Below are 15,297 nucleotides of genomic sequence, written 5' to 3' on the forward strand. Positions count from 1 at the left end.
AGGGCTCGTTTTCCAGGGCCCTGCAGTCCACTGATCAGCCTCGCTGTGGGAGTCACTCTCAGCCTGGCTCACGTGAAACCCATGGCACCGACCTTGCACCCTCTCAGGGGACATGCTTCATGCTTGTTCCCCGGCAGTGTGTCACTCTTGACTGTGGGTCATTGTCCCCGACCTGTCCAATGTTTGCAGAGCAGACGCCCCTGGTAGGACAGCTCCATGGACACACGTTGTCTCTGTGGACACCACTGTCCCCTCTGAAGGCTTTTCCCGCCTGCTGGACTTGCATATGGGGGCACCATGGAGGAGAACAACTCTTAAAACCACCAAAAACAGAGTTCTCTGTGCCGACCTCCTCTGCTGGCAGTCAGCGAGGTGCAGCCAGCCCACGTGGGGCCACCAGGATCCCCAGGGAGAGGGGCTAAGCCTGCTGCCTCGGCCACAGGGGTCTATTCCCTGCTCACAGGTGAACTGGTGGCCCACTTTCTGACCACGGACATGGACAGTTTCTCCTACCTGAAGAAGGTCTCCACAGAGGGTCACCTGTACAACGGTTTCAACCTCATAGCGGCTGACCTGAGGTAAGTGCTGGGTGGGGCACGGCAGCCCCCTGAGCACCGCCTCAAGACTGGGTCGTGGGCTTGGCAGGGAGTAGGGAGCCTGCCCCACCACTCAGCTTGGGGTGCTGTGGCATCTGTGGCAGCCTCTCCAGGGACATCACTCCTGGTGGGCTTGGTGAGCATCCGGAGGCCCAGCCCCTCCCAGGCCCCCTGCGGTGGGGACTTGGGCTGCAGCACTTGGCAGTGGGGCTTCCTGTGACTATATGAGGGCCCCTGGCTCCTGCCCTATGAGAAGTGGAGCATGGCTGCTGGGTGTTGTCTGGACACTGGGTGTGACCCTTGCCTACCCCGCCCCTCTTCCCCCCGGTCCCCTCCCCATGTCTGTGGCTGAGGAGCCCCCTGGTTTGGAGCCATACCTCCCTGGCACTGCTGTCTGGTGGGCAGAGGTGCCTCGGGCTGGAGAAGGAAGGTACAAGCACAACTGGCAGTGGCCCTGGAGCACTCTGGGACCCCATAGTGGTTGGGTGCTGCTGAGCGTGGGGGCCCCGCCGCAGCATCTTCTGGGAGCTGGGTCTGAGTGGGCAGCGTGGCTCCTCTCTGTTTCTGTGAGGGGCTCGGGGCAGTGAGATTCAGGAGTCAGGTTGCCGGGGTCCTGCAGAGGGCCCGTGCTGTTCAGGAAGTGGCAGTTGGAGCTGTGCCAGGCCCTGTGGGCACACAGAGAGGTGCCGCGGGGCTGACAGCTGTAGCAGCGGGCGGCGGCTACCTCTGGCCACCTGCTGAGCCCCTCACGTGCAGCACTCAGAGTATCCTCGGAGCCACTGTGCACCTGCTGCAGCCGACCTCAGACAGGGAGGTGACCTGGCCACGGCCACTGGTGGTGTGAGGTGGGCCCCACGGTCCCCTGGTGCTGTGCCGGAGTCCTGAGTGCTGCTGGAAACCATAGTTGTATCCCACCCATCTTGCCCCAGGCTGGGAAGGAGCACCGTACTCATTCCCACTTGGCGCTGGCTGCCATTGGGCCGTGGCCTAGCTCTCAGAGTGTGTTTGTTTCTGCAGTACCCGTGCCTGAACCCTGGCCTCGGCCCCACACAGCTCAGTGGCGGTGGCCCAGGCGCTGTCTGTGGCACCAGTGTGGCCTGCCTCCCATTGCAGACAGGGAACCCCAAGCTGAAGCGGTTGTGGGTACTTGGCTCAGGTTAGGGGGAGAAACGCAGCACCCTTGTCTTCTGGTGGACTGCAGAGGACCATCAGTCACACACTGGTGGACAGGGCAAGGGGTGGGGTATGGGGTCTGCATGCTGGGTGCCGAAGTCCCACCTGTGCCTGTCTGCAGACAGATGAGTAGCACTGTCGAGTCTCATAGTATGTGGCAGGATGTGCTGGACAGGAGAGCAGATGCGCTGTGGCCATCACGGGAGGCCAGTGTGGAGAGGCCCTGGCTGGGTGTCTGCCCCTCTGCCGGCTGAGGGCCTTAGAGAGCAACCAGTTGGTCCAGCCTGCATCCCCCGACCCAGGTGGGCTGTGTGTCTGGGCTCCCTCCCATGTGAGGTGCAAGTTAGAGATGTGGCTATGGGAACTGCAGGGCTTTTGTGTATTTTGCTCTTCAGTGAAGTGAGCATCCCTCCCCTGCTCCCTCCCTCCTGCCCTCTCCTTGCTCTCCTCCTCTCCCCCTCCAAAGCCCAAGAAGTTGGTGGATACTCCCACCAGCGCAGGCGCCAGGGGAGGTGGTCAGTGCCCTACAGTTGGCCCATGAATGGGTGCCTGTCCCAAGCCAGGCTCCTCTCACGAGGGCAGGTCCATGGGCCTCCTTCCGGCCCCAGGAGCTCTGGGCCTGCTGTGTGGCATGCTCCCTGCCTTATAGACAGCTGTGTCAGTCCAGAGGCGGCAGTGGCCCTTGGGAGGAGGGCCGAGGGTGTGGGCAGCTGCTGGCACTGGCACTTACTGTCTGGAGCCCTCTCTTCCCTGCATTGGCCTGCTTGAACCCTCAGCGGCTCTGTGTCAGTTTGGGGGTCACGTTGCCTGTCAGTAGTTCTGTGTATGTCTGACCTGACCCAGGAGACCGGCCCCTTGGCTTGAACACAAGTAGGACTTAGTTCCAGCAGTGTGTCAGGTGGCTGGGTGATGAGGACCTCATGCTCTGAGTGGACGCTAGGGATGGGCAGGCAGTCCTGTAGGCGGGGGAGGCCAGTGGGGCAGGGGCTTCGGTCCCTTTGGAGCCTGAGCAGCTCCCTTGGCTCCCAGGCCATGGGGTTAGGGCCCGCCTCCCCCAACACAGCCAGGTGGCAGCCAGGGGAATCCAGTGGATTATGCCCAAGGACCAGGTTGCCCAAGGAGCATCCCAGCACAGGCCAGAGGGTGGAGGGAGTCAGAGGTCGGAGGGATCCAGAGGGTGCAGGGAGTTAGACGTCAGCCAGCAGCCCTGGTGGTGGCTACCAGGAGGAGCCTTGAACTCCCTGAGTCAGTCCCTGAGTCAGACCTCCTTCCACCTGACCAGGCTTGATGGGCGTGGAAACCCACTCCTGCAGGTCCTCATGCTTTGTAGCATTTTGCCTGCAAACAGAATCTCTGAAGTCATTAGACAGACCTCTTAAGAAAGGAGCCAAGGGTGTGGGGAGGAAGGATGTGAGCAGGACGTGAAACCTCCTGGGGTCCGGGAGTCCTACCTGCAGGCCCACATCGAGCTGGAGGAATGGCTGGGGTGGGCCTGGCCAGTGGGACTCTCCCGCCCTTCTTGGCCAACCTATTCCTCTGCATTTGTTCATCCTGAAAGCTCAGGTCTCTAATTCCAGAATCCTACCAGGAAGTCAGCTCACAGGCCAGAAAATGTCCCTTTTGAGTTTGCAGAAAAGGATTCCAGGTTACAGCGGGAAGCTCTACTATGGTATTTCGGAATTAGAACATATTCTGCTCTGGAGCACTTTAAACTATTTTAGAATCCATGCTCAGTGTATGAAAGGAGAAAAGTGTGGTCTTTGGTGCTTTGTTCAGAAGCCTCCATTACCCTGGCGGATCTCGTCTAGTCCGGCAGTGCAGAGATGAGCTGTCGGGGTGGGGCTGAGTCCTTACAAAGGGTACCCGTATTCCTGGGTGTGGGACCCAGCCCCCTGCAATGGTCCTTGCTAGCAGCCTTTAATTCCCCTGCTGTGGGGCATTCAGTGAGTCGGCGGGGTCTTTTAGATGTTGCTACTCCCAGACCAGTGGTCCCGGTGGTCCCCTTGGTGAGCCAGGAGTCTCGATGACCTTGCCTGCAAGTCTCCGAGGGGCTTGGGACCCTGACTACCCCCAACCTGGCTGCAGTGGGCCACTGTCCCTGTGCTGGCTGTTGGCAGGTGTGCTGGGGATAGGGCTGCAGAGACTGTCAGGCAGTGCGGGTCTGCCCAATCTGTAGCCCCGTCGGACCCTCTCTACCCTCCTGTTCACAGCACAGAGAAGGGAGATGTCTTCTGCTACTATGGAAACCAGGGGGAGCCCGAGCCCATTGTCCTGGCACCAGGTGAGTCTGCTCTGGTGGGTGGTGACAGGGTGGGGGCTGCTCCTGTGGGGAAACCTCTGTATTTTCCGGAGACTAGATCCCTGTCATATTTCTCTCCTGAGACTGCTTTCTGGCTGTTGGTATATCTTACGGCATGCTCCTACCTGGTCCACGTGTCAGGCTGCCTTCAGCTTAGGTCGCCTTCCCCTAGTGCTGAACCCGTCCATGTCTACCCTGAGAAAACGGGCACCTGAAAGGCACGGAGCACCACCTCCCCACATTTTGTGCGTCGGCTCAAGGCCTCTGTGGAGGCATCAGGAAACTGTCTCTGTGATGCCCTCAGTTCTGTGCGGTAGAGGCTCTGTGACCGGAGATGCTTGTTTCCTTGCTAGATCGTTGCTCCTGTGAAAACTGCGAAACGAAAAGAAATTCTTTTCACCTACACCCTGTGGTTTCACCCCCAGCCTGCCCTCGCCTGGTCCTCGTCACTGCTTTTTAAGAACAGCTTTATCGAGCTCTAGCTCACGTATCATACAATCCCCCGGTGAAGCGCACCACTCAGTAGGTTTTAGTGTGCTCACGAAGTTGGGTGGCAGTCACTGCTACCTGCCCTCTGACACTTGCATCGCCTCCAAAACAAACCGTGAGCATCCGTGTTACTCCCTGTCCTCCCCCCCCCCCCCCCCCCCCCCCCCCGCCGTTTCCCCGCCCCCGGCAACCTCCATTCTGCTTTCTGTCTCTGTGGATCTGCCCATTTGGGACATTTGATAGAAACGGTTTGATAGAAACTGAGTCGTGCGATGTGAGGCCTTTTGTGTCTGGCTTTTTCCACTTAGCATCTATGTTGCAGCCTGAATTAGGGCTTAATTCCTTTTTATGGCTGAATTATAGTCCAATGTATGTGTATTCAACATTGTGTTTTTCCATTCATCCTTGCATGGATCTTTGGGTCATTTCTGCCTTTCGGCTATTGTGGCTGATGCAGCTATGGACATTTGTTACGAGCTTTTGGGCAGACACGTTTTCATTTCTCTTGGGCAGATACCTAGGAGTGGAATTGCTGGATCACACAGTAATTGTTTCATCTCTTGAGAAACCACCACGCTGTTTTCCAAGGCAACTGCACCATTTTCCCACCAGTATATGAAGTTTCAATTTCTCCACCTCCTCACTGAAAGTTGTCACTGTCTGCTTTTTCGGTTTCAGCCATCCCCGTGGCTGTGGGTGGCACCTCACTGAGGTTCTGATTTGCATGTCCCTGATGGCTAATGATACTGAGCAGCTTCTTGTGTGTATATTTTATTTGAAGACATGTCTACTCAGAGCCTGAATTGAGTTTTTTGTATTGTTATTATTAAGTCATAGTTCTTTATATATTCCAGCTGCTAGTCCCTCATCAGACATACGATTTGCAGAAATTGTCTCCCCTTTTGTGAGTTTTCTATTCATTTTATTGTTTGTCAAACAAATGACAAACAAGAACGTTTTGAAGTACGTTGTTTTCAATTTTGACATTGATTTTATATTTTTTTCTTTTGTCGTTTACACTTTTTGTGTCATAGCTAAGAAGTCGTTGCCTGATTTAAGGTTGTGTAGTTTTCCCTTATATTTTCTTCTAAGATTTTTATAGTTTTAGCTCTTACATTTAGGTCTTCGGGATGTTTTGAATTGATTTGTGTGTGTGGTGTGAGGTAGGGGTTCCACTTCACTCCTTGCATGTGGCTACCCATGTGCCCAGCACCACTGATGAGTGGCCTTTCCCGTCACTCCTGGTGGATGAAGCACAGTGATTCCTGGGATGGTGGCATGGCTTTGGGGTCTGGCAGAGCCAGGGCTGCCTTCCTTGGAAGTGGCTGAAGTCTCGCCATACTCAGGCAGGATCCTGCCTGGAAAGCCTGGCAGCCGGAGAGGGGGGCGGGGCCCTGCCCTCAGTGCATCTTTCCATATGCGTGACCCCGAGCACATCTGCCCCTGCTTCCCGTTGTAGCCTGTCCACCTCAAGGCCATGCCTCTCCTTTTTTGACACGAGAAACCCTTTTCTTTTTTGTGGTGACTTCTATTAACCACTGAGAACTCATTCTGAGAAAACTTGAGCCAAAACGTCAAGGCTCCCCTAGCCAGGGTCCCTGCCAGCATGCAGAGGAGGCCCTGCCTGTGCCCACTCGGGGGGGCTGTCCTGATGTCGGTGGGCTCTCTAAGTGCTGCAATGTGAGCCAGCACTAATTTTGGGAGGCGCCCTCCTGGCCTCGGTTGCTGATTCTCTTACCCTTGACCTGCTCAGGTGGACCCACACCTTGAAGTTTTTTCTAGCTTAGAGAGGGATGGGAGGGGGATGGGAAAATTGTTCCCTCTCAAGGTCCCCCTTTCCTTTGTCCAGTTGGATTTCAGGTGGTTTATTCCTTATTGTCAAGGCCGTTTGGCCTCTGTGCCTTGCAGTTTCCTGCCAGTGCCCCACCATTTTCCATCTCTCGCTGTGCAGATGGGTTGGGAATACCCGTAGAGAGGATGCTGGAGTGTGGGGCAGCCTGGCCTCGGTGCCCCCCATCTGTGTCCTGGCACCTTGCCTGCTGCCGTGTGGGTGGGCGGGAGTTTACCCTAAATTCAGACAGTGTGGCCTTTACACTGATGGACTGACCCCTCCTTGCAGGGACCTACGGACTGAGCAATGCGCTGTTGGAGACGCCTTGGAAGAAGCTGTGCTTTGGGAAGCAGCTATTCCTGGAGGCTGTGGAGCAGAGCCAGGCCCTTCCTAAGGATGTCCTCATTGCCCAGCTTCTGGATGTGCTCAACAACGAGGAGGCGTGAGTGGGTGGGTCCTGTTGGGGTAAACAGGGTGTCCCCCTTTCACTCTGGCCCTGGGACAGAGAGGCAGACAGTCTCTGCTGCCCTGTGAGGCCCATGGAGGTGACTGGGGCCAGCTCCCCAGCTACGGGAAAACCTGACGGATGTGTGGACTTCCTCTGGCCCCTCCTCCTCTCCCTATGGACTGATGAGGTTTCTGATGAGCGGACAGTGATGATGGGAGGGGGCAGTCATGGCCTGGTATGCCGGAAGCCCAGTGCTTCTAGAGCTTGATGGGGGTTGCTGTGGGGCTGAGAGCAGCTGGAGGGTCCTCTCTGTTTGCATGCAGGAGCCGGGGCACAGACAGACCCACCCTAGAAATCACCTGGGGAGAAGGAGCCTCTGACACAACTTCCTTGAGGCACTTCAGTGGCCTCTGCAGGGGGCACCTGCCCCAAGGAGACCACCCTCTGGTGGACCTCAGCCATCCCAGCGGTGGGAGAGTGTGTCAAGGCGCTGGCCAAGCTGCCTTCCTGCCACGCAGCAACACGGCCCACACATCCCTCCTCTACCCCACTCAGGCCAGGTCAACGTCCTGCCCACATGCCCAATGGCCTCTTAGTGGAGCTCCACCACAGCCTGCCACTCGCTCCTCTCCCCTGGGGCCCTTCTCTGCCCCTTGCTCACCCTCCTCTCTTCTCTGAACCAGGGCACAGCCTCGGCACAGCCACCCCCTCAGGGAAGCCCTGCCTGGGCCCGCCTCGTGGCCCATGCTTAGCTGTAAATCCACGCAGCCCTCGGTCACTGTCTGTCATCCCCACTGGCCTCGGACAGGCCCTGGCTGTTTTTATTGACACCTGTGGTCCCAGTGCCAGCAATCGTGGCCGGCAAGCTTCAGGGTTGAGTGGGCTCCTGCCACGTGGAGAGATGCCCTTAGGGCACCTCTTGGGATAGGCAGTGAGTCTACGTGACCAGGTGACTGCACCTCTTAGCTGGGCCCCTGCCCACAGTACCCCCACGGACTCAGGCCCCACTGAGAGGAGAGGACAGGCTCGCTCCCTGGGTGGCTTCTGCCCCCCAGCAGGAGGCCCTGTGCTACTCTGGCCAAACAGACCCCAGCCACTTTCAGATCTAGAAGAGCCTTCCGAGCGCTGACCTCACAGGTGCTGCTGTCCTCGGGGTCCTGGGTCCTGGGAAAGCTCCCGGTGGCTCTGTCAGGGGCAGCTTTCCCCGTGACCCCTGTCCGATAGCCTAGACCCAGAGATGCAGTCCTAAGTGAAAGTCTTGACAGAGATTTGAGCCTTTGGGCAGAAAAGTGCATGAAATAATAGCCCTTTCAAGACTGGCAGTGCCTCAGGCACCACAGGGCTCCGGGCAGGCAGCGGAGGTGCTGGTGGTGACCCCTCCTTTGTCCTTCCAGGCAGCTGCCGGACCCGGCCCTCGAGGACCAGGGCAGGGAGTACCTGCGGCCCATTCTGAGCAAGTATGCAGCTGTGTGCGTGCGTTGCCCAGACTACGGCACCAGGTACGGCGGGCTGCTGGGTGCATCCAGTCCTGTCCCGTAAGGAATCTGACCTTACCCAAGCTCTGTGGACCCCAAAGCCTCTGCCTTATCTAGAAGTGGCTGCCATTTCAGCTCAGGGGGGCTGTGGGATGCACGGCCCCTGAGGCTCCCACTGCTTTTCAGGAGGGGGTCCTAGGCTGCCTCCTGCCTTCTTACACTGCCACAAGGGGGCCAAGATGGCATTGGGCATACTCTTGTCAGCAAATCAGCAAATCCCTGTGGACTCAGGTCTCACTATCTGGCTCTTTTCTTCACTTGCTGTGACCAGGGTCGGGGTTCGGTCATCTCAACCTGGGATGTTGCCTTATGCTAGGAAAGGTGAAAATACCATGGTTGCAAGATGAAAATGTCCGGGAGGGAGAAGCTGTTGGCGGGGGTATCTGGCACCCCTGCAAATTCCTTTCCTGCCTCCCTCCCTGCTGGGGGCAAGGCTGGGAGGCCTGGCCCACCCATGTAGGTCCATCAGAGGGCAGCTCAGATGCTGCACTTGGTGGTGGCTGGGATGCACAGAGGAGGGTAGGTTGCTGGTCCATCCAGATGCTTCAGGAGTGCCTGGCCCCCCTGGCCTGGAGGTGGAGCATGGCTGCATGTGCAAGCCACATCTACCTAGGCTCAGCGTGCGTCGGGCCCCGTGGGCACCAGCCTTGTGTCAGGCTGGGGATCTGCAGCGACTGTGAAGGATGGGCCCTGCCCTTGGGAGCCCATGGCCTGCAAAGACTCAGGGACAAGGTGTTCGGGCCATGACAAGTGCCGACTGGTTCTTAGGTTCAGGTTGTCTGAGATTGAGCCAAGCCCCTTCTTTCCCTGCACGTGGGAGAGGGTGGGTTATTGCTGCCTCTGTGCAGGTAAGGAGGTGGTTCTGCCAGGAGGATGTGAGCCAACCTCGCTGTGGCGACATGGCTAAGGCTCTGCTTACGCTGAGGGTATCGAGCAAAGAGATGGACATGGGAATCCTGCGGACTATTGACCAAGAGGGTGGCAGGCCCCCCAAGTCTTCTATCCTTCAGGAAATGGCAGTTTCAAGCCCTCTGGCTAGGGGATGGGGTGGTGGGCAGGGCCAGCCTGGTGTGACTGCCCAGCACTGATGCTCCCTGGACTGAGGAGGGTGGCATGGCTTAATGACAGTCTTTCTTGCTGGGCTGGCTTTTCCCTCAGCAGGAGCGTCATTCTCCTTGAGCCCCTCCTCCACCACAGGCTTATTTTTGTGACTAAATTGTGTGCTCTTGTGTACTTGGTGTGTGAGGCAGAACACCAGGTCTACACTCTGGCTGGGACCCCCAGTTTATAGTATGCATGTGCCCACTCTGGGTGTCAGCCTGCACTGGGTCTGCTTAGGGACTCGGTGCCTGCCCTCCATCAGTGGGAGACAGGAGCTAAGTGAGTACTGGCCATGGGGAGGGCCAGGCAGGAGGAGAGGTGTGCTGAGCATTTGGGATGGGGAAGTGGGGGGTGGCGAGGGAAGGCACAAGGGAGTTTTCTAGGTCAAGAAGCCTTGGTCCCCAAACAGTTGACAGGTTGGCCTCTTGGAAGTGCTGAGTGTCCACAGCGGTGCTGGGCCATTCCCTGAGAGCCCTGAGGGATTCGGAGGGGGAAGTGCATTGTCAGCCCAGGGCTCACCCTGGTGAGAGTGGTGGGTGGTTGGGGCTTGTACTACAGAGGGTGGGCAGGGTAGGCTGGGGAAGTTTCAGAGGAGAGGCAATAGGGCTTGTCAAGTGGGGAGTTCCAGGCCCCATCAGACTCAGTGCCCAGCTACCCCAGAAGGGTCCCTCTACTCCCCGAGGCTGCTGCTCATTAGTGACCTGCCTCCAGCCAGGCTGAGTACCTAGCACAGGCCCCAGGTGCGGTGGGCTTGACCATTCTGCCTCAGATCTGACCCCAGTTGGGGCTCTGACATGTGGGCAGGGTGCTGAGGGCAGTGGGCTGAATGTGGGCCCCGTGCTCTCTTTCAGAACCAACACGGTCATCCTCGTGGACGCGGACGGGCACGTGACCTTCACAGAACGCAGCATGCTAGACAAGGACCCTTCCCACTGGGAGACCAATACCCATGAGTTTAGGCTGCAGAGCTAAGTCCCACCCCTGGGTGTGGCCAGGCCGCTCCTGTGAGGCCCTGCCTTGAGGGCTGGATGGGAACCTTCCACAGCACATGCACTGCCTGCGTGTGACTCCGCCAGTGTCCCTCAGGACCAGGACCCTCTGATTTGTGTGTGATCTGTGTCCCTGTATCCAGTTCTTATAAGGGAGGTCCACCCTTATGCCGGTGGGAGTGACAGAATCCCACAGCCAGGTCAGGGGCAGGTCCAGGTGTGTTGTGCATGTGTGAATGCACCTGGCCCTTCCCCCTGCCCATGCATAGAGACACACACGCAAGGCACATCTTACATACATGTCTATACATGCATAGGCACCCATGTACACCCCTTGGGGACACACAGAGGCACAGGCGATAAATGTGTACACTTATGCTGGAGTGCACACGTGCACTTGTGCCAGACAGATGGCGCTGTGCCTCTCACACCCACACGTGCTTTTGGCCAGTGGGTCTTTGCTTTAATGAAAGCAATGGGAGTTTTAAAGTGTCCCCTTCTCTCCTGGGCATAGGCCAGTTCCTGACAACCAGACCTGCTCTTGCAGAAGAGATAGGCCACATTTGGAATGAGGAATGAGGAAAACGCAAGAAAAACCTACTCTCAATGAAGCTCAGGTCTGGTTGGTGGGCCCAGTGGTGCTGTGTGCACTAGGGGTCCCGTGTATATGGGAGTGTCCCGTGACTGGGGGTCCTTTGTGTGCTGGGCACCTCAGCAGCCTGCCCACTGGTCATGGGTTCTGGGCAGGCCCATCTCAGCGAGGAGGGGACACAGCCAGCCCTTGCCTTTCGCTTCTCCTCGGGGAGCCAAACATCATAGGAACCTGTACTTGAACGTGAGATGTCGATAATAAAACTCTGAGGCTGTGGTGAGTCCATACATTCCAGGTCCTTAACCCGTGTGACAGGGACAGTTGGAGCTGCTGTGTGTGTGTGAGGGGTTGGGGGCTGCCCTCCCAGCCTGCAGGAGTTCCCACGGCACAGATATCGCTACAAGGCTCTTTCCACTTTCTCCTTCTGCTTATGGCTTCCTGAGCGCTAAGAGGGTCCTTGGGCAGAGGCTAGGGTGCGGCGAGAGAGCCTGTGTATATGGGACATAGTAGGTACCAGTGACAGGGCTTCCTGAACTGGGCCGAGGAGCCAGGGATTTATCTGGGTGCAGTGGGGAGCCCCCTGAGGGAGCAGTGTGGTCAGACCTGCACTTGGTGTGGACTGTGGAGGCCAGCTCAGGCTCCCAGCTCAGGCACTGCTAAAAGTGGAAAGAGCCTTGTAGCGATATCTGTGCCTGACACCCTTTGTCCGCCTCAGCAGGCTGCCTCACAGCGTGGACCCCATGCCAGCGTCCACCCTGGCCAGGCACGTCCACCCTTGGGAGGCACCACAGGCTGGGTGCAGAGCCACTGGAGAGCCTCCAAATATGTTCACCTCTGCCCCAGGGGTGGGGCATTGAGGGAAAGCTTCCCCACCCTTGTCATGGGCCCCTCTGCATCTAGTCTGTCCAGGGCTCCCCAACAGCCTGGGTCCCCTGAGGAAGGGGCAGCTCAAGGTGTAGTTCTGTGATTGTTAGGGGTTGAATTTTGTGCCCCCAAAAGATATGCTGTAATCCTTGGTAGGGACCTTATTAGGGTTTTATAGAGCCGATCGAGACAAAATGAGGTCATCAGGTGGGGGGACCCTAAACAAATATGACTGGTGTCCTTATGAAAAAGGGAAAATTTGGACACAGACATGCACGTAGAGAGAACATCCTATGAAGACAATGAGTATGCTGCCACATGCCAAGAAATCTGTCACTGTTAGAGGGAGCGCGGCCCTGCTCTCACCTCGATGTCAGACTGCAGGCCTTCTGAACTGTGAGGGGACACATTTCCTTGTTTATTCCAGTGGTCCCCAACCTTTTTGGCCCCACAGAAGGTTTCTTGGAAGATGGGGTGGGGGGTGCAGGGGAGATAGAAGGTGGAGCTGAAGTGAGCTTTGCCCACCCGCTGTGAATGGGGTGGGGGGACAGGGAGCAGAGCTCAGGCCAGCTTTGCTTGTTGCCCGGTTCCTGCCTGGGGGTTGGGGGTCCCTGGATTATGCCATTCATTTGTGGTACTTTGTGATGGCAGTCCTGGAAAAATAACATAATTGTGACCTTCACTTTACAGATGAGGAAACCAAGGCTCGGGGATACACCATAACAGCCCCTCAGTCCCAGGGCAAATGGGGAGGCAGAGCCATGAGGCCAGGAAGGAGCACAATGAGGACAAGATGGACCTTGGGGTGCCTGCCCCTGTCGGCCCACAGTCCTCCCACACTGGTCTCATCCTTCTCTAGCACCCCTCCCACCTTCACCCCTCTTAAGCCCCTGCCACTGCTTATGGCTACACTTTCTGCACAGCTCCGGCCCCAGGGCCTTTGTACTCATCCCTTCCGCCTGAATAACTCCTCTTCCATATATCCCACCCACATTCTCCCTCACATCCTGTGGGCTTTGGCTAAAGCTTTCTGGAGGATGGGGTTCATCCCAACTAAATTTGCAATTTTCCCTGCCTTGTTCTCTCTCTGTATCAGTTAGCACTGTCTGACATAATATGCATTTTGATTGTTTCTTTTATGTATTTCTTTAAAGATTCTATTTATTTTTAGAGAGAGAGGAAGGGAAGGAGAAGGAGAGGGTGAGAAACATCAACGTGAGAAACATCAATTGGCTGCCTCCAGTACTTGCCCTGACTGGGGACTGAACCTGCAACCCAGGCATGTGTCCTGACTGGGAATCCCACTGGTGACCCTTCATTTTGCAGGACGACGCACAGCCAACTGAGCCACACCGGTCAGGGCTTGACTGCTTGTGTGTCTCCCTGTCAGGAGAGCTCCAGGAAGTCAGACCCTTTTCTCTCTTGCCCACTGCTATATGCTGATTCCTAGGTTAGGGAGATATTTGAACCAGGGGTGACAGTGCTGATGTTTCCCAAGCCTTGTGTTTATTTAGGTCAGTGCCTTGAAATGAGGCCTCTGTACTATTAGAAGGGTACAGGGACCCTAGGAAGCTGATGTCTTCGAGAAGCACTTTTGACAAACTATCAAGGAAGGCCTGGGCCTGACTTTGGCATGGCTTAGCCAGTCCTTTGTGCTTGCCACCAGATATATTTGATCCCTGAGTCCCCAACATGGGTCCTCTTCTCCTGGGTGGATGGGGAATTCATTCCTTTCTCAGATGCCCCTTTTCCAGATGAGCTTCTGCTGCTCTCTGGCTCCAAGACAGCCCAGTTGAGGTGCGCTGGCATGGAGGCTGGAAGTGGGAGGCTGACTGATGCAGAAGCATCTGTGAACAAGCATGACCAGCTCAGGAATGCAGCCTGACCTCAGGTCTTGTCCTGGCAGGCCCGGGCTCCTCGCCTTCTGCCCGCAGGGACCCCTTACAACCCCATCGTTAGATATGTTTTGTCAACTGATGGTTATTGCCACCAATTCAGTGTCAACAGGAATCCCCAGTTTGGGGTGCAGTGAAGAAAGAAACTATTCAGCGCAAAACTGCTCAATTGTGATACAGCATGGCTGTGAAAAAAGCATAGCTGTAGAACTCTGGGGCCAGCCTCTCTCCAGCTAACAGCTTCGCTCTGCCCTGCAAGTCATCCTTGGTGCTTCAGTTCAGCCAACGAAACACAGTATTAAGTTTTTGATGTTTTTGATGGAAAGCAAAAGTGCACTCTCTGAGACATAGGGGAGCTGGCTTATATGGACAGAAGCCCCCATCCCTCGTCTCTGATTGGTCCATCCTCATGCAAATGAGAACTCCACATCCTTGTAGTTTGGTCCAAAAAGCACTTCTGTTTGGTTAGAATAGAGCCACTCTGATTGGCTGGAGCTGCACAGCTCCAGTTGGACAGGGAAAGCCTCAGTCCTATTGGTTGAAACAGGATTCCAGGAACTCCATCATAAGGGCTGGTTCAGATGGCAGAAATAGTGCAGGTAGGCAGTTCAGCGCAGAGGCAGGCAGTTGAGTGATGTCTTCTCTGTGAAGTGCAGTTTGTGTGAGTCCCCTGGGCAGAAATGGCTGTGGGGCTCTGTTTTTGAAAATTTGAGCCCAGTCAACTACCAGGATCCCTTCTTAGTAGGTGTCTTTTTTTCTCAGAGTTCACAGCTTGGATGTGTACACATTTGCTGGTAACCATGACCGCTTGGTTGAGGTGCCAGCAGATGGCATCATCCAGGCTCTTCAGCAGAGACCTGGCTTATAGGTGAGCCAGGTCGAGGTGGAAACACAAGCCCAGAGGGAAGTTTCCTCCCCTAAATTGGGCTGGAGTTCCCAGCTTCCAGGTATCAATCTTTGTGACTTGAAGGCTGGAGCCAGGTGAGGATTGTGGGGGAGGTCCTGTGGTGACGGTCCTTGCACCCAGTTGGTCCCCACCCTTGAGGAAAGCTGGCTGTAAGGTGCAGGTCTGAGGTCTCAAGTCGGATTAAGGGCAGGTGTGGCCCCCAGCTCAGCAAGCAACCAAGTATGGGGAGGTGGCTATGACTGAATGGTGGTTTGTCAAGTCACATGGGCTCTGACTGCCCTGGGCCAAGGCCAGCAGCTGGCTAAGTCCAGGAACCAGACCCTCATGGGGCTCGGTGCCACTGTGAGGTAACAAGTGTTGACCACTGAGTCAGCCAGGTAAACAGAAAGGGGAAGGGAGGGATGGAAGGGCCTGAGTAGGCTTCCAGCTTCCTCGCCTACATCACTCCCTCTCCTGGCCTTTATTAAACTTTTTGTTCTGAAATGATTTTAACTTGCTACAAACTTGAAAAAATAGAACAAATAAATCCAATATCCCTCAACCATTGCCCCCAAATGTTAACAATTTACCTAACCACA

General features: G+C 56.2%; 1 protein-coding gene across 11 annotated transcripts in view; it reads left to right on the forward strand.

The window, feature by feature from the left end:
- TANGO2 (transport and golgi organization 2 homolog) overlaps positions 1 to 11,340 on the forward strand; it is a 30,995-nt gene extending 19,655 nt beyond the window's left edge. For all 11 annotated transcript variants that reach the window (XM_053928712.1, XM_053928713.1, XM_024557227.4 and 8 more), the window contains 5 exons: positions 464 to 578; positions 3,980 to 4,050; positions 6,677 to 6,830; positions 8,231 to 8,335; positions 10,324 to 11,340. In XM_053928712.1, coding sequence (XP_053784687.1) covers positions 464 to 578; positions 3,980 to 4,050; positions 6,677 to 6,830; positions 8,231 to 8,335; positions 10,324 to 10,444 — 566 coding nt within the window. In that variant the 3' untranslated portion in view covers positions 10,445 to 11,340. The remainder of the gene's footprint in view (positions 1 to 463; positions 579 to 3,979; positions 4,051 to 6,676; positions 6,831 to 8,230; positions 8,336 to 10,323) is intronic.
- Positions 11,341 to 15,297: the final 3,957 nt, after the last annotated feature.

This window comes from Desmodus rotundus, chromosome 7 (assembly GCF_022682495.2).
Source record: "Desmodus rotundus isolate HL8 chromosome 7, HLdesRot8A.1, whole genome shotgun sequence".
In the NCBI taxonomy this organism is placed as follows: domain Eukaryota; kingdom Metazoa; phylum Chordata; class Mammalia; order Chiroptera; family Phyllostomidae; genus Desmodus; species Desmodus rotundus.